The sequence below is a fragment of the Oncorhynchus tshawytscha genome, linkage group LG28 (genome assembly GCF_018296145.1).
Source record: "Oncorhynchus tshawytscha isolate Ot180627B linkage group LG28, Otsh_v2.0, whole genome shotgun sequence".
NCBI classification, from domain to species: domain Eukaryota; kingdom Metazoa; phylum Chordata; class Actinopteri; order Salmoniformes; family Salmonidae; genus Oncorhynchus; species Oncorhynchus tshawytscha.
The window spans coordinates 39,017,010-39,039,605 of NC_056456.1; the positions used below are offsets into that span (position 1 = coordinate 39,017,010).

The 22,596-nt window shown below is 41.6% G+C and overlaps 1 protein-coding gene across 1 annotated transcript; it reads right to left on the reverse strand.

Annotated features, from left to right (window-relative positions):
- Nucleotides 1-339: 339 nt before the first annotated feature.
- LOC112246863 (myosin heavy chain, fast skeletal muscle-like) lies at nucleotides 340-21,912 on the reverse strand. Its single transcript, XM_042308244.1, has 39 exons — nucleotides 21,685-21,912; nucleotides 21,206-21,349; nucleotides 20,812-20,968; nucleotides 20,564-20,591; nucleotides 20,195-20,303; nucleotides 19,991-20,083; nucleotides 19,031-19,091; nucleotides 18,801-18,899; nucleotides 18,563-18,666; nucleotides 18,027-18,165; nucleotides 15,961-16,079; nucleotides 15,651-15,800; nucleotides 15,386-15,556; nucleotides 14,859-15,162; nucleotides 12,823-12,887; nucleotides 12,642-12,729; nucleotides 12,414-12,531; nucleotides 12,120-12,243; nucleotides 11,202-11,338; nucleotides 10,541-10,796; nucleotides 10,107-10,349; nucleotides 9,602-9,778; nucleotides 9,355-9,500; nucleotides 9,114-9,204; nucleotides 7,272-7,661; nucleotides 7,024-7,150; nucleotides 6,300-6,418; nucleotides 5,948-6,144; nucleotides 5,640-5,823; nucleotides 5,341-5,506; nucleotides 4,567-4,691; nucleotides 3,921-4,229; nucleotides 3,458-3,661; nucleotides 3,223-3,348; nucleotides 2,919-3,089; nucleotides 2,530-2,634; nucleotides 2,339-2,434; nucleotides 735-866; nucleotides 340-417 (listed from the first exon to the last, which is right to left on the reverse strand). The coding sequence occupies exons 1-39, from the start codon at nucleotides 21,898-21,900 to the stop codon at nucleotides 397-399; spliced, it is 5,811 nt and encodes a 1,936-aa protein (XP_042164178.1). The 5' UTR covers nucleotides 21,901-21,912; the 3' UTR covers nucleotides 340-396.
- Nucleotides 21,913-22,596: the final 684 nt, after the last annotated feature.

The following is a 22,596-nucleotide window of genomic DNA, read 5'->3' on the forward strand; positions in this document are numbered from 1 at the left end:
ACACATAGACCGCATCGTTGTTTTTGGAATCTTAGATTGCTCCTTAAATTAAAGTACAATATTTGTATGATATAAAACAGCTGTTTGCTGAGTAATGAGTCCACAGTCACAAAGAGAGTAAATGTAGGCCTACATGTGTTTGCTGAGTAATGAGTCCACAGTCACAAAAAGTAAATATTTGTAGGATATAAAACATGTGTTTGCTGAGTAATGAGTCCACAGTCACAAAGAGAGTAAATGTAGGCCTACATGTGTTTGCTGAGTAATGAGTCCTCAGTCACAAAAGGTAAATGTGTATGTGTTTAAGCTGACATGTTTTTAATCCAAGCTAAACATTTAACCATGAAAATCATATTTTATGCAACACAGGAAAATGATGTAAGACTTTGGTCTTGTTTATTCAGCAACTTCTTTGCCCTGTAAGGAAGACAGAAAGAAAATAATGGATGAGTATTAATAATGAACATGTAAAATATATGAATATATGAACAGTTAGAAATAATGTAATGGATGAAGCATTAAAGGCTCAGTGCTGAGCTTTGATTTTCAATGTTGAAGTACCATCTTAGTTTGAATTCATCTATTTTGACCCTACCTGAAATGTGGTTCTTAGAGATCTTAAATACATTTTAGTGAGTGTAAACGTTTGGTATTGACCTCTGTGAGGACCGAATCATAAGTGGTGATGATGTGGCCATATTTGAACAGGTTTAGGTTTAGTAGCAGCTCTGTACCTTTCCAGTGTCGCGGGTCTTGGCTCTGAGCTTGTTGACTTGAGACTCAGCGATGTCAGCACGCTCCTCAGCCTCCTCCAGCTCATGCTGAACCTTCCTGAACTTAGACATGTGGCCGTTGGCTTGTTCCTCCTGGGTGCAGAAAAGAGAGGGGGAGCATAAAATCAGCGTTCAAAGTTTGAACCTTCAGGTAGCAAATTAATATGATTTTTTCTTAAGGTATTTTAAAGTACTTTTTTATTGACATATTTAGGATAACAATGTATATAGGGAGATAGATGATCCAGCAGAGAGAATGAGTGGCGAAATGAGGGATCAAACCACTGCCTCCAGGGATGTTCAGTGTCTAAAACAAGTATTCACACCCCCTTGGATAACATCACATTTTATAGTGTTACAAATTCAGATTAAAATGGATTTAAATTAGGTTATTGTCAATGATCTACAAAACATACTCTGTAATATCAAAGTAGAAGAACAATTTTTTAAAACCTTTAGCTGTGTCTTTATGGGTAAATCTCTGGATTGTGCAATACTTCCATAATTCTTCAAGATCTGTCCATTTGGATGTTGATCATTGCCATACAGACATTTTTAAAGTCTCGACATCATTTTTCAAGAAGATATAAGTCAAAAATCCTTCTCATTAGCTACCCACAGATAACACTGAGCCACAGATAGCCCAGCGGTTAAGAGCGTAGGGCCAGTAATCGAAAGGTTGCTGGTTAGAAACCCCCCAGACGACTAGGTGAAAGTCTGCCGGTGTTCCCTTGAGCAAGGCACGTAACCCTAATTTCTCTGGATGAGTGTGTCTGTTTAAAGAATGTGTTTGGAGCGAGTATTTGTCTGTAAGCTATTTTATCTTCATTTATAGGCTGTTAAAAATGTTTTTTAGTTAAGTGAATAAACTGACGGCCTGTACAGGTCCGGAACGATAGACTCGTTTTTTTTTTGTTGCTTTTGTAGCCCATTTTAGCGATCAATATGGCTGAAAGCAGAAAAAATTCAAAGGTGGAGATTATCCCCCACTCCTGGTCCACCTACACCGAAAGAAGTGGATGGCGAGTGGGATGGAAATCCTCCCATTCACAGGGTGAATTTGGGCCATGAACAACTTTAGCCACACCTGATATCACCGTTCCTCCTTTCCTTTAGTTTCCTTACTAGGCCACTCCGGAACATTCCCTGTTTTCTTGGTAAGAAACTCAAATGTAGATGTGTCCTTGTGTTTTAGGTTATTGTCGAGCTGAAACGTTAATTTGTCTTCCAGTGTCTGTTGAAAAGCAGACTGAATGTGTTTTTTCTCTAGGATTCTGCCTGTGCTGTACACCAATCTGTTTTTTCTCTAGGATTCTGCCTGTGCTGTACACCATTCTGGGTTTTTTTCTTCATCCTGATAAACTCCCCAGTCCTTGCAGATATAAAGCATTCCTGTAACATGTTAATTCCTTTGCAATTTTTTAAAAATCTATCTACCAATCAGTGCTCTTCTTTGCGAGGCATTGGTTAAAGCCAAAACTAAACTGTATGGATATTAAGGTTTGTAATGTCTACAAGGGAAAAAATATGTTTATCAATGTACGCTGACAAAGTATGTGACTCACCGCTTCCTCAGCCTGCCTCTTGTAGGCCTTGACTTTCATCTGCAGCTTATCTACCAGGTCCTGAAGTCTGACAACATTCTTCTTATCCTCCTCAGTCTGTGGGACAAGATCAAAGAATCAATGCCACATAGTTTTAAACACAAACCTGGCTGTGTTAGTGTCAAGTTTGGGAAGAAGGCACTTTCTGTTACCTGGTAGGTGAGCTCCTTGACTTTGCGCTCATACTTGCGGACTCCCTTGACCGCATCTACACCTCTTCTCTGCTCAGCCTCCACATCAGTCTCAAGCTCACGCACCTTTATGGACAAAAGGGGTTTGTTTGAGGTGGTGAAATCAGACGCAACAAATCTTAGTACAACAGAGGTATATTCTTCTACCCAGTCCAGGAGGCACAATTGTTGTCTGTTCCTATGTACTTTCACAATTTTAATTAAAGGGATCTGTAATGATACAATTTCATTATCTATGTGGGGTATTGAGAGAAAGTCATTATACAATGCTCCTGTGTATTTGCATGGTTAAATACATTTCCAGCAATTAGTCATTCAATCCACCCTAATCCACCCAGATGTTAACTCACCCTGGACTCCAGTTTCTGGAGCTGCTTCTTGCCTCCCTTCATGGCCAGATTCTCAGCCTCATCCAGACGGTGCTGCAGGTCCTTGACTGTGACCTCCAGGTTCTTCTTCATCCTCTCCAGGTGAGAACTGGTGTCCTGCTCCTTCTTCAGCTCCTCAGCCATCATGGCCGCCTGAAATCGTAGTTTATTTAATTTATGCACCATTTGGCACCAATCATAACGTTCCTCTGAGAACTTTGTTCTGTTAAACCATCCCAGATAGCATTGGTCTTTGGATACAAATCAATTGAACATAAGGACTCACGTCAGTGATGGCCTTCTTGGCCTTCTCCTCTGCATTCCTGGCCTCCTGGACAATGTCTTCCACCTCTCCCTGCACCTGCACCAGGTCAGACTCCAGCTTCTTCTTGGAGTTCAGAAGGCTGATGTTCTGGAGGAGAAGTAAGAAACAACATGTGACTCTCAAGACAACTTTCAGGTAACAAGGCAGAAACGGTATGCTTGGTTGAGTTTCATTAGAAACAGATTTTGACCCATGCCTGGGAGTGCAGCAGTCCAACACGCTCGCTGGCGTCTACCAGCTCAGTCTCAGCCACTTTGCGGCCTCTCTCTGTCTGCTCCAGAGCAACTCTCAGCTCCTCGATTTCAGCCACCATCAGACCGTTCCTGCGCTCCACCATAGCTGCCTGCTCCTTCATATCATCTGCGGCGCGGACGGCGTCATCAAGGTGCAACAGGGCATCCTGGGGTTCACAATGACATGGGTTCATTAGGACTTGTGGAAGTAGAGGTGATTGGGTCATTGATTTAAATGTTAGTTAAGAAGGTTATAGGGTCAGTGAAAGAAATCTTAATTGATAAGAATTTCCCCAATATCTCTACCTTTCTACACTATATTAGTCAACACAATTCAATTTCTTTGTTCTATTCATTCCAACAGATTCACAAACAAATCTCTCCCTAACCTTCAGATTTTTTTGCCTGATATCCCAGTCCCTTTACCTTGAGCTGTCCCTGGACGTTCCTCAGCTGTTTCTGGGCCTCAGCGGCCTGCCTGTTGGAGTGGCTCAGCTGAACCTCCATCTCGTTCAGGTCTCCCTCCATTTTCTTCTTCACCCTCAGGGCATCATTCCTGCTCCTGACCTCAGAATCCAGGGTGCTCTGCATGGAGTCAACCATCCTCTGGCTGTTCCTCTTGATCTGCTCCATCTCCTCGTCCTTCTCAGCCAGCTTCCTGTCCACCTCACCCTTGATCTGGTTCAGCTCCAGCTGCACACGCAGAATCTTGGATTCCTCGTGCTCCAGTGTTCCCTGGACAAAGAGAAGCAGTCAGGCCAATTGTGTTCAATACATTTGGATGTGTATAACACAAGGAATGAAATATATATGACTACAATAAACACCAATACAGGGAGTGTGGGACTGTAGCTGGCATTGGCTAGTGTACCACTTTAGTTGTATTGTTTGTATATCGTATTTTACATTTGTGTGACTGTCCTTGTCTATCAGTGGTTTGTTACTTGTTGTCTTGTGTTTTTTGTGGACCCCAGGAAGAGTAGCTGATGCTTCTGCAAAAGCTCATGGGGATCCAAATTATCAAATGATCAAATGAACACTGCTTTTCCCATCAAACAGCTGCAGTTTGTACCTCAGCCTCCTCCAGAGCAGTCTGGATCTCAGACTTCTCTGTCTCCACGGTCTTCTTGGCCTTCTCCAGCTCATGGATGCTCTTGCCAGTCTCTCCGATCTGCTCAGTTAGGTCACCGATCTCCTCTGCACACACAAACACAGGAGCAGTTCAGACTTGGGAGATTTTCAGTGGGAATTGTCAATGCAATGAAGTTGACATTGAATCATAATAATTACTGGGGCCAAGCTTCCTCCCATCCAGGACCTCTATACCAGCCGGTGTCAGGGAATGCCCTAAATATTGTCAAAGACTCCAGCCACCCAAATCATTAACTGTTCTCTCTGCTACCACATGGCAAGCAGTACCAATGCATCAAGTCTGGAACAGACAGGACCCTAAACAGCTTCTACCCCAAGCCATAAGTCTGGGTAGCTATTGGTTACTATGTACCGATCTACACATCTACACATCGACTCGGTACTGGTGTCTTGTGTACATAGCCTAGTTATTGTTACTCATTCTGTATTTATTCCTCATGTTATTTTTTCACTATTGTTTCCTTTTTTTCTCGCTGCATTTTTGGGAAGGGCCGTAGCACCTGTTTTTTACGAAGCAGGTAACAAACACAATTTGATTCATTAATTAATCAGCACTTCATAGGTTCTTGTAAATCTAAATGCCCCCCTCCTTTGGGTTGTTCAAAGAGTACCGATTATAAGTTGAAAAAAATGTAAATGTTGATGTTTAGACTAGTCAAACATGAGCCCAATAGAACTGCTGTCAAATGCTCACGTTGCAGGTTCTTGTTCTCTCTCTTCAGAGTCTCCAGATGATCCAGAGCCTCCTCGTAGGAGTTCTTCATCTTGAAGAGTTCAGTGCTCATTGAGCGAACCTCCTTCTGAGCTCCTTCCAGCTCAGCCTGGCCCTCCTCATACTTCTGCTTCCACTCTGCCAGAACCTAAGGAAATCAATGGGATTTTCATTCGGTCTTGATGAAGAGTTTTGAATCAGAAATATGCTACAATTATTCTGCATTTGATCATATAGCAGACAGAAAATATCACTCTAGGTTGAGGATAATTAATTTTCACCTTGTCAAAGTTCCTCTGCTTCTTGTCTAGGTTGGAGGCCATGGCATTGGCTCTCTCAACGTCAATCATGAGGTCCTCCACCTCTCCCTGCAGCCTCTGCTTGGTCTTCTCCAGGGAGGCACACTTGGAGTTGGTCGCCTCAATGGTCTCCTCAGCCTCCTGCAGACGCTGGGCCAGCTTCTTCCTGTTGGACGAAAGAGGGTTAACAAATGTTACAATACATCTCAATGTGACATTTTTTTTTTAGAGTTCCCTACCACTCACTATCCACACCCTATATTTTAGTTTTGCTGTTCCGTGCGACTCACTTGGACTCCTCCAGCTCTTCTGTGCGCTGGATGGCATCAGTTTCATACTTAGTCCTCCACTGAGCCACCTCACTGTTGGCCTTGGACATGCCACGTTGCAGCTCTGCCTTGGCCTCCTGCTCTTCCTCAAACTGCTCCCTCAGGAGGTCACAGTCATGGCGGGCAGACTGGACACCGTGGGCCAGTGCGTTTTTAGCCTTTTAGAGACAAAGATAGAGAAATGTAAAGACTAAGAGAGATAGTGAAACAAATTACAGTAGAAGTCTCTGAAGGTGGCCTGGTTACCGTCTGTATCAGGTGTGGGCAATCATTTTGTCTCGAGGGCCACATTGGGATTTCAAAATTCCCTTACCTTGACCTCCTCCTCAATCTGCCTCTTCAGCTCCTCCACCTGCTGGGTGAAGGCCTGTTTGCCTCTGGTCAGCTGAGACACCAGAGATTCCTTCTCCTCCAGCTGGCGGCCAAACTCACCTGCAGGGACAGAGGGACATCTTGTTAAAAGGGTCTTTGTTCTCTAAGATCGAACATGTATTTCATGGTAATGTAGGGCAATGTCAGGTGTTAAATAGTTGGGGATGGGTAGGTTACTTTCTAAATGTAGCCCATTACAGTTACTAGTTACCTGTCAAAGTGTAATCAGTATCGTAACTTTGGGATTACCGCAAATCAGTAATGTAATCTGATTACTTTTCATTACTTTTGGATTACTTTCCCCTTAAGAGAGATTAGAAGCAGACGAAAAGCATCCATCAAACCCATTTGGTGTGTCATCATAGTGGTCTCTGAATTGTGGTTAGACTCGCTCAGGTGGAACTAACAAACTTGCGAGAAAACTAAATGAAGTCAATTTAAGAGTAAACAAATAAGCAATCATCTAGTTTTTCAAAAGTATTAGTAATCTGAATAAAATATTTTTTCTGATAATGTAACAAATGGCTCTAAAGTGCAACCATTACAGTTCAAGTCAGAACAGTAGAAACTATGTGGACTGGAATACGTGGATACAGCCTCCAATACATGTTATTGTATTTTACTGAAGAATTAATTGGTTTGTTGTTCATTGTTGATGAGGGTACCATTTTCTGTCAGGAGTCTGGCCCTCTGTCCACTGATGTCGTTGATCTGGCGAACATTCTCATCATTCTTAGTCTTGATCTCGCTCAGCTGGTCCTCAAGAGTACGGCACATCTTCTCCAGATTGCCCTGTTAGTGATACATGTTCCATCATTACTTTATATATGAGACTCCTGTCAACTTCAGTTCACTTGAATGGTAATGTAGTTGACCCTACTCAACACTGCTTGATCAAAACATCACTACTCACCTTAGCCTTGGCGATGGCCTCCATGTTGCTGGAGAGGTCATCAATCTCCATCTTGTACTCACTCTTCTCCTTCTCCAGCTTCTGTTTGACGCGCTGTAGGTTGTCGATCTGCTCCCCGAGCTCAGCCACACTGTCGGCCTGTTTCTTGCGCAGAGCGGCGGCTGTGGACTCATGCTGCAGGGTGGACTCTTCAAGATCACGACGCAGCTTCTGGAACTCTGCCTCACGCTTCTTGTTCATCTCAATCTGAGCAGCAGTGGCGCCTCCAGCCTCCTCCAGCCTCTCGCTGATCTCCTCAAGTTCCCTGGAGAGATCGGCCCTCTGCTTCTCAACCTTAGCCCTGGCAGCACGCTCAGCCTCAATTTCCTCCTCCAGCTCCTCAATACGGGCCTAGAACAGGGGGCAGTAGCACAGTTGATGGATACTACAATACATTAAACAATAAGAGTATAATTATGTTTTAAATGTATTCATACAAACCAGTTAGACTAAAATATTCAGTAGATAGCGTCCCATGTGGGAACCAAAACCAGTTAGACTAATACATTCAGTAGATAGCATCCCATGTGGGACCCAAAACCAGTTACACTAATACATTCAGTAGATAGCATCCCATGTGGGAACCAAAACCAGTTAGACTAATACATTCAGTAGATAGCGTCCCATGTGGGAACTAAAACCAGTTACACTAATACATTCAGTAGATAGCGTCCCATGTGTGAACCAACACCAGTTAGACTAATACATTCAGTAGATAGCATCCCATGTGGGAACCAAAACCAGTTAGACTAATACATTCAGTAGATAGCGTCCCATGTGGGAACCAAAACCAGTTAGACTAATACATTCAGTAGATAGCGTCCCATGTGGGACCCAAAACCAGTTAGACTAATACATTCAGTAGATAGCGTCCCATGTGGGAACCAAAACCAGTTAGACTAATACATTCAGTAGATAGCGTCCCATGTGGGAACCAAAACCAGTTAGACTAATACATTCAGTAGATAGCATCCCATGTGGGACCCAAAACCAGTTAGACTAATACATTCAGTAGATAGCGTCCCATGTGGGAACCAAAACCAGTTAGACTAATACATTCAGTAGATAGCGTCCCATGTGGGAACCAAAACCAGTTAGACTAATACATTCAGTAGATAGCGTCCCATGTGGGAACCAAAACCAGTTACACTAATACATTCAGTAGATAGCGTCCCATATGGGAACCAAAACCAGTTACACTAATACATTCAGTAGATAGCGTCCCATGTGGGAACCAAAACCAGTTAGACTAATACATTCAGTAGATAGCGTCCCATGTGGGACCCAAAACCAGTTAGACTAATACATTCAGTAGATAGCGTCCCATGTGGGAACCAAAACCAGTTAGACTAATACATTCAGTAGATAGCATCCCATGTGGGAACCAAAACCAGTTAGACTAATACATTCAGTAGATAGCATCCCATGTGGGAACCAAAACCAGTTAGACTAATACATTCAGTAGATAGTCCCATGTGGGAACCAAAACCAGTTAGACTAATACATTCAGTAGATAGCATCCCATGTGGGAACCAAAACCAGTTAGACTAATACATTCAGTAGATAGCATCCCATGTGGGAACCAAAACCAGTTAGACTAATACATTCAGTAGATAGCGTCCCATGTGGGAACCAAAACCAGTTAGACTAATACATTCAGTAGATAGCGTCCCATGTGGGAACCAAAACCACAACGATAAGAAACCACATCTTCCAAAAAATGTGTGCTACCAGAATATTTTTTTTAGGAAATGTTTCAGGTGTTGTTCTTTCCTGTACTAGAGCTTAGGTTCTGTACTGTACCTGGAGTTCCTTGATCTTCTTCTGCAGCTGAGCTCCCAGAGACTGTTCATCCTCTATTTTACTGAGGAGCTGGGATGTCTCAAACTCCTTCCTAAGAAACACAAACACGTTGATTGCAAAGTTGGTTTGGGTTCAATAGAGTTAGAGTATCATAAGTATCGCATGTAAATGCTAATTCATAATGACAAGAATGAGTCAAGAACAAGCATTATTGTCAATCCGGCAGGTATTGTTTGTTTACTTCTTGATTTTCTCATCAGACTGCTGCTTGTCATTCTCCAGGTCCATTATGGACTCCTGGGCCAGTTTCAGATCTCCCTCCAGCTTTCTCTTGGCTCTCTCAAGGTCCATACGGAGCTTCTTCTCTTGCTCCAGAGAACCCTCAAGCTACAAGATAAAAACACACATGTATTGTTCAAATCGAAACAACAGAAGATAATAACATCTTAATAAATACTATCGTGGCCAAAATGTCAAACTCCACTCACGTCGTCCACTTGCTGTTCCAGCTTGGTCTTGGCCTTGGTCAGAGTGTTGACTTTGTCCTCCTCTGCCTGCAGGTCGTCCAGTGTCTGCTGGTGGGCCTCTTGGAGGGCTTTCTTCTCCTTGGTCAGCTTGGCAACACTCTCATCCATAGACGCCATCTCCTCTGTCAGGTTTTTAACCTGAAAACGGCCACCACATAATTAGCCTTTTGTTGTTTCACATAAATGGGAGATTTAGTTTCATACGTATTGCATTCATTTAATTAAATGTGTCAACAGGTACTCTACTATAGATTCAACACTAGGTGGCAGTGTACTCCATGCCAGTGTACTGAATGGAAGTTCAGAATGAGGGGCAGCTGAACATACAATAAACGTGGAGAGTACCACAATTCTACTATTTCGTTACAATACATCTGGATTCCCATTTCTGTTGAGCTATGTTTTGAGTTGATTATGGTATGAGTTATTGTTTGGTTAAACTGTATTTGTTATTAAGACACAAGACCTTGTTTTCAGTGGCGTGCTTCTCCTTCTCCACTTTGGCTAGGGTGAGCTCCAGGTCATCAATGTCCTTCTTCAGCTCAGAGCACTCATCCTCCAGCTTCCTCTTCTTGGCAGTCAACTCAGCATTCATCTCCTCCTCATCCTCCAGCCTCTCTGTCGTTTCTTTGAGTTTGGCCTCCAGCTGGATCTTGCTCTTGATGAGCCCCTCACACCTTTCCTCAGAATCGTTCAGATTCTCTGATTCCTGATTTCAGAACAGGAGAAAAATCAGCCTCCTCACTTTGTTTATCAAAATATGGAATTTATTTTGTCATAGACTTCAGAGCAAATCAATATTCATAAAATATATGTTTAACATGTGCAATAAAAAATGGTGCTCGTTTGTGTATTCATGTGTATGAAAATATGACCTTATGAGGATCATTTCTCACTCACAGATGCAACTTGGAGTGCCAGGTCGTTCTTCTCTTGCAGAATGGACACCATCTTCTCCTCCAACTCCTTCTTCTTGGCCAGAGCCTTGGCCAGGTCTGTTTTCATCTTGTCAAAGTTCTCCTTCATGTTGGCCAGCTCCTTCTCTGTCTCAGCGCTCTTCAGCAGGGGCTTGATCTTGAAGTACACCTTCATCCATGGCCAGGTTTTCACATTCATGAATGAACGGATGTTGTACTGGACGGTGAAGATGGCATCTCTGGTCGACAGAGAGGATAGAGTGACATGGTGAGTGACGTGCTTAAAGCTACATTCTGGGATTTGAAGAACAACCCCCCCCCCAACACTTTGAGTATACAGCTGAGGAATGGAGCTAAGGAAATGGAACAACTCTTACATTCCTAGACAGAGTTCTAGATGCAAGGACTGACAGGTCATGCTTAAATCAGGAGGCATTTTATGTTATTAAATAATGAATGGGTAAATATCACCAATATAAATGACAACTGAACAGCTTTGCCAAATCCCAAACTGCAGCACTAATAGAACATTATAAGACCTACTTTCTCATTCTGATCAACTCACAGCATATACAGTATGTGATCATAATGCATTACATTCAGGTGGTTCACAGAAAGTTGCCAAGATGTCTACTCTTCCTCACCTCCTCTCCATCATCTTGGTGAACTCTTTTCTCATGAGGAATCCACGGCTGAGAGCCTGGACCATGCCGACCAGAACAGCCAGCTTCTCATCTCTCATCTCCTCCAAGACACCCAGCAGACCGGCTTTGAAGAACACCTGAGACACAGGTCAACATGGCCATTGGAACCAGAGTCAGATGGTGACAGATAGAAAGGGTTGGATCAGAACAGGGGAACAACATTAACATTGCAGTGCTAACAAACAAACCATGGGACAGCTTGTTTAGTAGTTGGAAGTTATTGCAGAGTTGTAGATTAATAATGTACACAGATAACTGAAGCCATACCACTCTAACACAATGCACATGATAATGAGTTGAGTTTCTATACTTGTACGAATTTGAAGAATACTTTTTCCACCTTTTTCACAAGTTGAAATGTCAATCAGCAGTTGAAGAAATAACAAAATGTACTCCCTGCCCCTATTTCAGTAAGAAAAGAGGGATGGGGCTGGAGAAATGTAACAACTCTCAAATTCATAGACAGGATGCAAGGACTGACCATCCATGCTATTAAATGATAGGTTTAACCATTTTTTGAGGCTATATGTTAATTTACATTTACTTAGTTTACACACCATTAGAGTAAAATCCTTTTTTTAATTATCCTTCGGGTTCCACAGTTGAACTAAGCTCATGAGGCATTTATACGTTATATTCTTCAAGAATCAATGGCTACATATCATTAATGTATCATTAAAAAAAATGGATGCAACTGCTGATTGACCCTTTAAATGAAGACGAAAGAATGAAAAGAATGGATAAATCAACTGGAGAGATGTTTGAATGGTTCATGTTTAAATGATCATTGAAGTTGTGTTTGGATGTCAGCATTTGCGGGAGCAGGGGGGTAGGGGGGGGGTGTGGTATTTGACTGACCTTGGTGTGTCCAAACTTGTAATCGTCGTGATTTATATCAATGGACCCAAGCAGCTTCTCAGAAGCCTTCTTGTTGTCCATGAACTGGCCCTCGGGGATGACACTGGCATTCAGTACTTTGTACCTGAATGAGGAGACATTTTTAACACATGCCAAGTTGTAATAGGTTGGTTATATTACATAAAAAGTAAGCCTATTCTGATGCTGCGAATGCCCTTGGAGCAGATCTTTCTGTGGTTGTGTGTGTGTTGTATGTTGTGTGTGTTGTGTGCATGTGTGTTTGCATGAGTGTACCTCTGCTTGAAGTCAGCATAGATGATTCTGCTGGGGAAGCCCTTTCTGCAGATCCTGATACCCTCCAGAACACCATTACACCTGAGCTGGTGGATAACCAGGAAGTTCTCCATCAGACCTGGAAACACAAACCATGTCTCTTTAATACTTATTAACAGATTAAATAATTATTAAGGTTACTGATACTGTACTGATAAGATGCCATATTTAACTCAATATTTATTGTACCTGGAGTCTTTGACTCGTTTGGGATCAGGCAGCGCACAAAGTGAGGATGAGTGCTCCTCAAGTTGGTCATCAGCTTTTGTAAGTTCTCCTGGAAGAGGGTTACAAACCATTTTCTCAATAATCATTTATCATAAACAATGCTCCTTTTGGAGGACTGAATATACACGGTTCAAAAGCTCACCCTGAACTGGGACGACACAGTCTGCATGGAGCCACCCTTCTTCTTGCCTCCTTTCTTGGTCGTATCTGTTCAAATGTAAACAAGTAAAAGATCATTAGAAATGAGAGAATCAAATGCTGCCAACGGGATTGTGCAAAATAACACCTATTGAATGAGTAAATTAACCCAGTAAATAACCCTGGTAAATTATGATTCATTCAAAGAATTTAAAGCATTGGTCACCAACATGTCGATCGGGATTTTAAAACCGTTTCATGTCTGAAGGTAGAGAGCAAAACAACTGCACGTATAGGCCTACTGCTGGCCAATCAGATAGCTCAGAGCACTGTGCCTGTACAGTTTCCTCTGTGCTGTTTTAATGAGTTAGTTCATGTTTAAGTTGTTATTCAACACTTTGTTCAACACTTTTATGAGACATAAAATGCGTGTTCTCCCTACTTCTACTCATGCTACAACCAGCACTGCAGCTGTAATGAATGACTACAACCAGGACTGCAGCTGTAATGAATGAGGACAACCAGCACTGCAGCTGTAATGAGTGAGGACAACCATCACTGCAGCTGTAATGAAAGACTACAACCAGCACTGCAGCTGTAATGAATGAGGACAACCAGCACTGCAGCTGTAATGAATGACTACAACCAGGACTGCAGCTGTAATGAGTGAGGACAACCATCACTGCAGCTGTAATGAAAGACTACAACCATCACTGCTGCTGTAGTTAATGACTACAACCTGCACTGCAGCTGTAATGAATGACTACAACCTGCACTGCTAATGTAATGAATGACTACAACCTGCAATGCAGCTGCATACAATGAGTATGCAAAGTGTTCTGATACACTTGTGTTGTTATTATTAGTGGCTTGTGTCTTATTTAATATCGAGGAATGTTTCACTTTCTCTGGTCACAGCAGTAACAAAATGAATTGGTGCATGAGGCAGAAAGAATGCAGTGCGACTTGAGTTTCACCATCAGCTGAAAGACCGTGTCCCCATTTCTCTTTACGGAGGGACGGAGAGCGGAGGGACAGTGAGTCGGGGGAGAGGCAGCCTCACCTCTGCCCTCTCCCTCCCCTCAGACTGACCATCAGATGGAAGACTGTGTCCCCTGTTCTCTTTACGGAGGGAGGGAGAGCGGAGGGACAGTGAGTCGGGGAGAGGCAGCCTCACCTCTGCCCTCTCCCTCCCCTCAGACTGACCATCAGATGGAAGACTGTGTCCCCTGTTCTCTTTACGGAGGGAGGGAGAGCGGAGGGACAGTGAGTCGGGGGAGAGGCAGCCTCACCTCTGCCCTCTCCCTCCCCTCAGACTGACCATCAGATGGAAGACTGTGTCCCCTGTTCTCTTTACGGAGGGACGGAGAGCGGAGGGACAGTGAGTCGGGGGAGAGGCAGCCTCACCTCTGCTCCCTGCCTCCCCTCAGACTGACCATCAGATGGAAGACTGTGTCCCCTGTTCTCTTTACGGAGGGACGGAGAGTGGAGGGACAGTGAGTCGGGGGAGAGGCAGCCTCACCTCTGCTCCCTGCCTCCCCTCAGACTGACCATCAGATGCCGTCAGTCCAGTAAAAAAAAGGAAACTATTACTGTTATTATTATTAATTATTATTAGTGTTATGAATTATTACTCAGCTGTGGCTCATTCAGTAATACGACAAATGATCTATTACCAGTGTGATCATATACCTATTTTTTTTTTTTACATATATATAGAATTTCAAAGTCGTCTGAAAAACATCACATTGGCAGGGCAATTCAAGTATAACCTGTATACAGTGATAATATATTGGGCCTATAGCCTACTGAACAAACCTAATTGCTACAGATCTGTTTTTAATTGATTCATGTTGCATAGGATTGTGTTTTCAAAGTCATGTTTAAAACAATTCTCAGCAGTAGATCTTAGCTTGCATTTTGACTCACAAAGTGATCTTGGCTCTGAAAAGGTTGGTGGCCAGTGCTTTAAAACCAATGTGGGTCTGAGTTGTAACTATTGCTTATTAATTTAATCTTTTGACTTGATGCTGGTCTTACCCTCAGGTGGGGCAGCAGGATACAGGGCAGCCAACAGTTTGACTGAGGACTTCCCGTACATCTGAATAACTGAGTCGTTCAGGGGGTCCTTGTTCTTCTCCAGCCAGCCAGTGATGTTGTAGTCCACAGTGCCGGCGTAGTGCACCAGGGAGAAGTGGGCCTCTGCCTTGCCTTTGGCAGGCTTGGGTTTCTCATATGCCTTGGTTTTGCCAAGATGTTGGTCGTTCAGCTTGTTCTTGAAGGTAGTGTCTGAAGCCTTGGGGAACATGCACTCCTCTTCAAGGATGGAGAAGATGCCCAATGGCTTTACAAAAAGAGATGTTTATCAAAAGAGTGTCATTTAAGGATCACATTTATTCCTTTAGCAAACATCATTTTATAGGATTATATTAATTTAGGGGGACATAATAGGAAACATATTGAGTTCTCAACAGTCAGATATGTGGTACCATTGTGATAATATCTCTCAATGTGCTCCCTATGAGCTTTGATGTTGCATCCCATTATAATCCTTACGGACAATTTACCTTCTCAATAAGCTCAATGCAGGCAGCCAAGTCCATGCCGAAGTCAATGAAGGCCCAGACGATTCCCTCCTTCTTGTACTCCTCTTGTTCCAGGACGAACATGGTGTGGTTGAAAAACTGTTGCAGTTTCTCATTGGTGAAGTTGATGCACAGCTGCTCCATGCTGTTGTACTGTTGATGGAATTTCAGAAGGGATCATTTCATGATACAAGGCTGTAACCCTTCTCAATCACAACTAAATGTCTTGTTCTGGACTCATACTCACATCAAAGATCTCAAATCCGGCAATATCGAGCACACCGATATAGAACTGCCTTGGATTCTTGGTGTCCAACATCTCGTTGATACGGATGACCATCCACAAGAACATCCTCTCATAGATGGACTTGGCCAGAGCCATGACTGCATTATAAACCTTCAATGATAATGCCTCAAATTAATACATGATATATTGACCATGTCCAGTGATAAGGTTCGGAAAAACAACCTAAGTATTTATAAAAAGCAATGCAATTGTCCCCAAAATAATTAATGTGGTCAGAAAATATTTGATGCTGTGTGTTTAACCGCCTTACCTGAGGCACAGTCTGTCCCTTGGTCACGTACTCGTTGCCGACCTTCACTCTGGGGTAGCACAGACATTTCAGCAACTCAGCTGAGTTCAGGCCCAGCAGGTAGCCGATTTTATCAGCCACTGGAGAGAAAACCAACAACAACAGATCACTTGATTCTGACGTCTTTTATCGGTTAAGTTTTCATTTTCACCCACATCCATTATTCAAATCATTTCTGGAGGTTTGAATTTGATCTCCAAAATGTATATCCTGCCTGACGTTCATGTGGCACCGTCTGTCTTGGTCATTTCACTATAAAAGGACCAATGAGCACCAACATGGGAAGTTCATAGGCGCATGTCAAATTGGGTGTCAAATGAAAGCTAAGAGTATATATTTTTCTAGAAATGAAGGATTATTATTCCTTCATATATTCCTTCATATATATATATATATATATATATATATATATGTTTTACCATTTGCCATCTTGAAAATGAGGAATAAACAAATGCTTTGATTTCTGGTCAAACAGATGAACATGAGTTTTATAAAACAGCAGAAAAAGTCTTAAAAGGTATTAGAAATACAACTAATATCAACCCTTCTATTTTGTTTTGGAGAAATGTTTCTGCCTTCTGTCAGTTTGAAAGACATTGCCTTGTGCATTACAATTCTGTTACCTCATGACGCAGGAGAACAATGAAACTTTACAGAATTAACAAGTAAAGGTAGATTAGTTAGCTAGTAAAGGTAGATTAGTTAGCTAGTAAAGGTAGTTTAGTTAGCTAGTAAAGGTAGATTAGTTAGCTAGTAAAGGTAGATTAGTTAGCTAGTAAAGGAGGATTAGTTAGCTAGTAAAGGTAGATTAGTTAGCTAGTAAAGGAGGATTAGTTAGCTAGTAAAGGGAGATTAGTTAGTTAGTGTTTTTACTCATATCAATTTTGTTTATGAATTATTAATCTGTAACAGAATTTCTTGAATGAAATTGAATTGGCTACAATGGGAAATCATAGTAGTCATAAACCACATAGTAGTCATAAACCACTGTACTATAGTTCAGTACAGTAGTGTATAGTACAGTACAGTAGTGTATAGTTCAGTACAGTAGTGTATAGTTCAGTACAGTAGTGTATAGTTCAGTACAGTAGTGTATAGTACAGTACAGTAGTGTATAGTTCAGTACAGTAGTGTATAGTTCAGTACAGTAGTGTATAGTACAGTACAGTAGTGTATAGTACAGCACAGTAGTGTAGTGTATATTTCAGTACAGTACAGCACTTTACAGTAGAGTTCAGTACAAAGTTGGACACACAAGTTGAGTACTCTATAATATACCATACTGTATTGTACTGTACTATATTGTGCTGTGCTGTACTGTACTCCACTGAGCTCTAATGTACTGTGATATCCAAAGTCTATATTTGCCCCGAACCCTACCACATCTCCCCTATTTGGAGTAAACTAATGGACAACAACACTTAGGCTACTTCTTCCAGTTTATACATACTCTATACATTTTACAGATATTTTACAACAGTTGTCTTCTGTTTGTTTTTAGTCCTTTTTACCTCTCCCATCAATCTCCAGTTTCTATTTGCCATATTTCACTTGTGCTGTGATGCTTCACAAAAGTACTGAACCTTTCTATTCTCATAGTTTCGATGTATTATAAATTAAAGATAAACATTTTTGCTATGGGTATTATATTATTCATTTACTATGACTTTTCAAATCACCCAGTAGTGCTATTTGAAGACATTGTTGAATCTTAATTCAGAGCAGTGTTGGGCACAGAAAAACTGAGGGAGATTTTACCAAAATTCTTGTTACCAGAATTCTTGTTACCAAACTTTGCACATCTGCACAGTAAATGTTTTTTTGTAATATGTTCAGTGTAAATTGTTAAAAGTGTTCATTGTACATTGAGTTAAACTGTAAAATGTATGATTTTCGTTAGTCATACATTTTAAATGAAAATCTCAACACAAATCCGTTTCCGTGGATTGAACTTCTTATGTTGTTATTTCTACGTTGGGGAAAGGGACTAATGCTTTCCATATATTACGTCTTCCAGTGGGACTCACCCTCGGTTCCATCTGACTCGGCCTGCTCCTCACGCTGCTTCTGCTTGAATTTCAAGTTGCCATGGTGCATTACAGCTCCTGTCAGCTTGTAGATGGCCATTTTCTCATCGTTAGAGAAGCCCAGGATTGTAATTGCATCCTGGTATTAAACAGGAAGTACAACAGTGAGGAACAGAACGGTAGTTTGCTCAGTTACAGTACACTACCGTTCTGTGTTCAGTCCAGAACAAATGGGATGGTTAGAATGAACTGGCTTCTCAGTTCCACATGATTACTTTTGGCCAACATACTAGTATATGACAGCACAATATGAGTTTTACACAGTTCCACAGGGGACTTAGTGGCAGTCTCTGGTGTCTTACATGTGTATGCCTCAAGGTGAAGTGTGAAGGCATGAAGAATGGCCTTGAAGCACATGACTAACTAAGACAAGGTGGCCAGCTGCCATCAAGTTGGATTGGAGCAATGCATTCAGTGTGTATTGTGGTCCTACCCATTCCGTATCTAGAGTTTGGTTCACACTTTGTATCACTCACATCGGTGGCATCCAGCTCGACCTTGTCGTCAATGCTGGCCACACTGATCTGACCCTGGCTGATCATGGGGAAGTCGTAAGGGTTGGTGGTGATGAGTGTCATTTCTGTGGACAACAGAGAATGGCTTGTCAGTTAAATCACTGAGAATTCTGCTGTCCTACCTTTACAGTATCTCTCCCTCCTTAAATAAATGTATAAATACGTAAATAATTTCACCTTAACCTATACTTTGCCTTACCAACTAGCTCAGGTTTGTGGTTGGTCATCATCTGGTAGAAGATATGGTAGCCTCTCTCAGCGGGCAGCTGGAAGGCCACTCTGGACTTCTCTAGCAGGTCTGAGAGAGAGAGAGAGAGAGAGAGAGAGAGAGAGAGAACATAAGATAACATTAGATTTGATGATTCAATCTCCAACAAATATGCTGTGTGATTTATTGAAAGCATTGAGAAACAAGGAAAACCAACTCACAGGTCTCAATGTCAGCTTTAGCCAGTTTTCCTCCTTGGAAGTGAATCCTGATGAATTTACCCTGTTGTAGAGCATGGGGGTTGGAAGTAGGTCAACTAAATAAATCTGACATTTTACTTTGATAGACCCCTGAAAAGACACAAATTGTTTGACATCTATTGACAAAACTATAGAGCACCACTGTATCAGTCGTAATACCCATAAAACCTAGCGGTCAAACAGGGAAATGGTTCCAAATGTTTTAACACCATTCATTTTCCCAATAGTGGATTTTAAAAAACCTTAAAACAAGGATTTCTGTAGAAGGCTTACCATAGCATGTAGTAGTGATAACTGTAAATCTATCTAAGACAAGGGGCCTTTTAGCTAAATATTTTTGCCTGTATTTAGCCACAACAAATGAAATGCTAATTCCCTGCTAATGTGGCTAACATAAAGAACTACAAATGCCATAATGATCTGGACGAGAGTGCCTAAATTAGGCAAAGGTTAGAATCTCTGGATTAACTACCTAATGTTAGCTAAATTTAGTAATGAATAAATTGGCTACATATATTTTAATGGTACATTCTGTCTTTATTTAAATGGTACATTCTGTCAATAGCTGTTAGCAAAGGTGTCAGCTAGAGATGACCTTCAGGAGCTTGCATGTCTATTAGCATGATGCTAATTAGCATTTTGCAATCTGAGAGTAAATAGAGATGAAAATATTGATAAAAGTCACCTTTTCTGATTGACATGGTGGTCAAAACGTCACACCAGGGTGAGCCTACACGGACCACAGCCCTTATTTGAAGTGTTTCTAAAATCCCCTGTGGGTGAAATAAAAGGTGGAAAAACAATTGGAAGCATTTCCCTGTTTGACCGCTAGGTTTTATGGGTATTATGACACCTATAGGGATCTACTAAAATATTTTTTCCAATTGAAGGTCACTTCCACAGTATGCCCTTCATACTTACAAAGCGAGACGAGTTGTCGTTCCTCACTGTCTTGGCATTACCGTAAGACTCCAGCAGAGGGTTAGCTGCAATGATCTGATCCTCAAGAGAGCCCTGATTGAGACAAACACAAGTTGCTCAGAAACTAGAAAACACTTTCATTAAAACACTATTCACCGCTTGAAAAACAAAGTTTACACAGAACACCAAACTAAAATGTGTTACCTTCATTTTGCTGGGGTCTACTTCCTTCTTGACACCAGAAACTGCAATGGTGGCGAAGTACTGGATGACACGCTTGGTGTTGACAGTCTTTCCTGCACCGGATTCTCCACTGGTTTATATAACAGAGAAAGATTGGTTTAGTCACATGTTTGAATGTCAGATTGGCTTTCACTAAGAAATAGCTTTGAAAAATACACTGTAGACACGTTTTCTAACATAAGCAAATAATTAATAAATATTCCCACTCATCGAGTCATTGTTAAACAAATTCTAATCCATTCATAATGTCCTGTATTTTATAACACCCAAGTCACCCAATATATTAGAATAGAAACACCTTCTCAAGTGAAATGATAGAAAACAACTTACGTAATCAGGACGGACTGGTTCTCCTTATCTGGAACCAAAAACAATGCTGCTTATTATAACCGATCAGCATTTGGAGTACATAATTGTCTTCATAAGCATCATCATGAATTTCAATTTGGAATATTTTCCATTCAAGGCTAGGGAAATGAGAGATTCCCAGCAAACTGTTCTAACTTAGACTAGAAGACAGTAGATTCCATCCATCCATGCATCTATCCATCCATCCATTTCTCCATGAGAGCTCGTACCAATCATCATGAACTGGAAGGCGTTGTCAGAGACGGAGAAGATATGGGGTGGAGCCTCCATCCTCTTCTTCCCTCTGTAGGCGTTGACAACCACTTCATCGTACACGGGGAGCCACTTGTAGGGGTTCACCGTGGCACAGAAGAGCCCAGAGTAGGTCTGGATGAAAGGGATTTCAATTAGGAGATTAGCAAAGTTAGATTGACTTTTACCTGGATTTATGTGAGGATGTGGGTGTACTATGATATACTAATGTGGGTCTACTGTATTGGTATGTTTTGGTTTCTACTATTCATTTGAGTGTTGTACTTTACGTGTGTATTTCTCATGTTCATGCATGTAGGAATTTCTTACGTTCATTTACAGTATGTGTGTATGTTTATGCAGGTTTCTTACGTAGATCATCCATGCTGCATAACGCTCTTTGAGGTTATACAACACAGAGGCTTCATTCAGGTAGGTCATCATGGCCATGTCCTCAATCTTGTCGTACTTAGGGGGGTTCATCTGATAGATGTCTGCTTCTTTGAACTCTTTGTCCTGAAACAGTCAGAAATCTAGATTTCACACGGATCGAACTGGTCATGACTCAATGCTTTTTGCTCATTAAAATGCTTACCCCCATTTAATCCAACTACTTTGTTATCATGCGCTGACAAATACATGGAGATTCTTGACTTGTCATTATCAACAATTCCATGACATTTTTAAATAGCAGCAATAAAAATGCTTTTTTGAAGGTTATATTCTGCTTAAAAAAGAACAAAGAAATGCTTCTTAATCTTTTATTCGCTACTGATTTCATATTAGCTTTTGGCATGTTTTTGACAATTTGGATATTTTTTTTACTTCAATAATTTTCAGATCATACTTACCATTGTAGTGCCGTCAGCATTTGTGACTTTGACAGTACACTTTCCCTCTGTCCTGCCAGTGATCAAACCCTTAAGGTACAGTTCCTTGATGTCTGTCACATAGCAGGCGTTCTTTGAATCAAAGGGTGTGGCTTGTGCCTCCATCCTCTCCCTCTCGGGTTTACGAAGGTACAAGGCTGCCTTGCCGTAGATTTGCATCTCCGCGTCCGTACTCATGGTGCCGGATCACTAGGAAAGAGATGAACCAAGAAACATGATTTACTCTGTGGTGCTTCCTCCACAGTCAACAGAGTGAGCGGTACTGTATCTCACACAGAATTTTTTTCAGCACTTTTTATGTGAAGACAAACCATGTCTCACCTTTTTCCCCTCCTACAGTTTAAATTGTATGTCTTGGAGGATCCTGTGAAACATCAGGGTGTTGTGAATACGCACAAGTCTAAAACCTTGTAATTTGGCCCCTGAAGGGCAAGAAACATTTTGAATGGCATCATTCAACTCCATCATTACAGCCATGTCCTATTCAACTACAGTTGCAACTGGTAACATTCATTCTCCTTTACTGTACATTCTGTCAAGTAGCCCTGACAATCCAGCTACATTCTTGACCACCCCCTGAATTTACAAACAAATGCAGGTGCAGCACTTTTCACCTTGAATGAAAGTGACAGATTTGAAGCAAAACACATTTAAAGTACATTTTAAATCAATGCCACTTGATTGCATATTGTAAAGCCTTACAATACATTACATTATGAACTCAAACAATGCAGTTAGCTACCGCCTCAGATGCTGAGCACAAATATGAGACAAATGTAAAAATCTAAGGAGTCTTACCACAGAGGAAGAAGGTATCTGACTCATGGATACAGGGGCCTCAGCCTCCTTATATCTGGTTGGAAGGGACAACCT

Coding starts and splice junctions, on each gene's coding strand:
- LOC112246863 (XM_042308244.1), bottom strand. CDS start 21,900: ATGAGTACGGACGCGGAGATGCAAATCTACGGCAAGGCAGCCTTGTAC. Junction 5,824..5,947: donor GAAGAGCTGGAGGAGTCCAA/GTGAGTCGCACG, acceptor TTCGTCCAACAG/GAAGAAGCTGGCCCAGCGTC. Junction 2,635..2,918: donor TCCAGAAACTGGAGTCCAGG/GTGAGTTAACAT, acceptor TTGTCCATAAAG/GTGCGTGAGCTTGAGACTGA.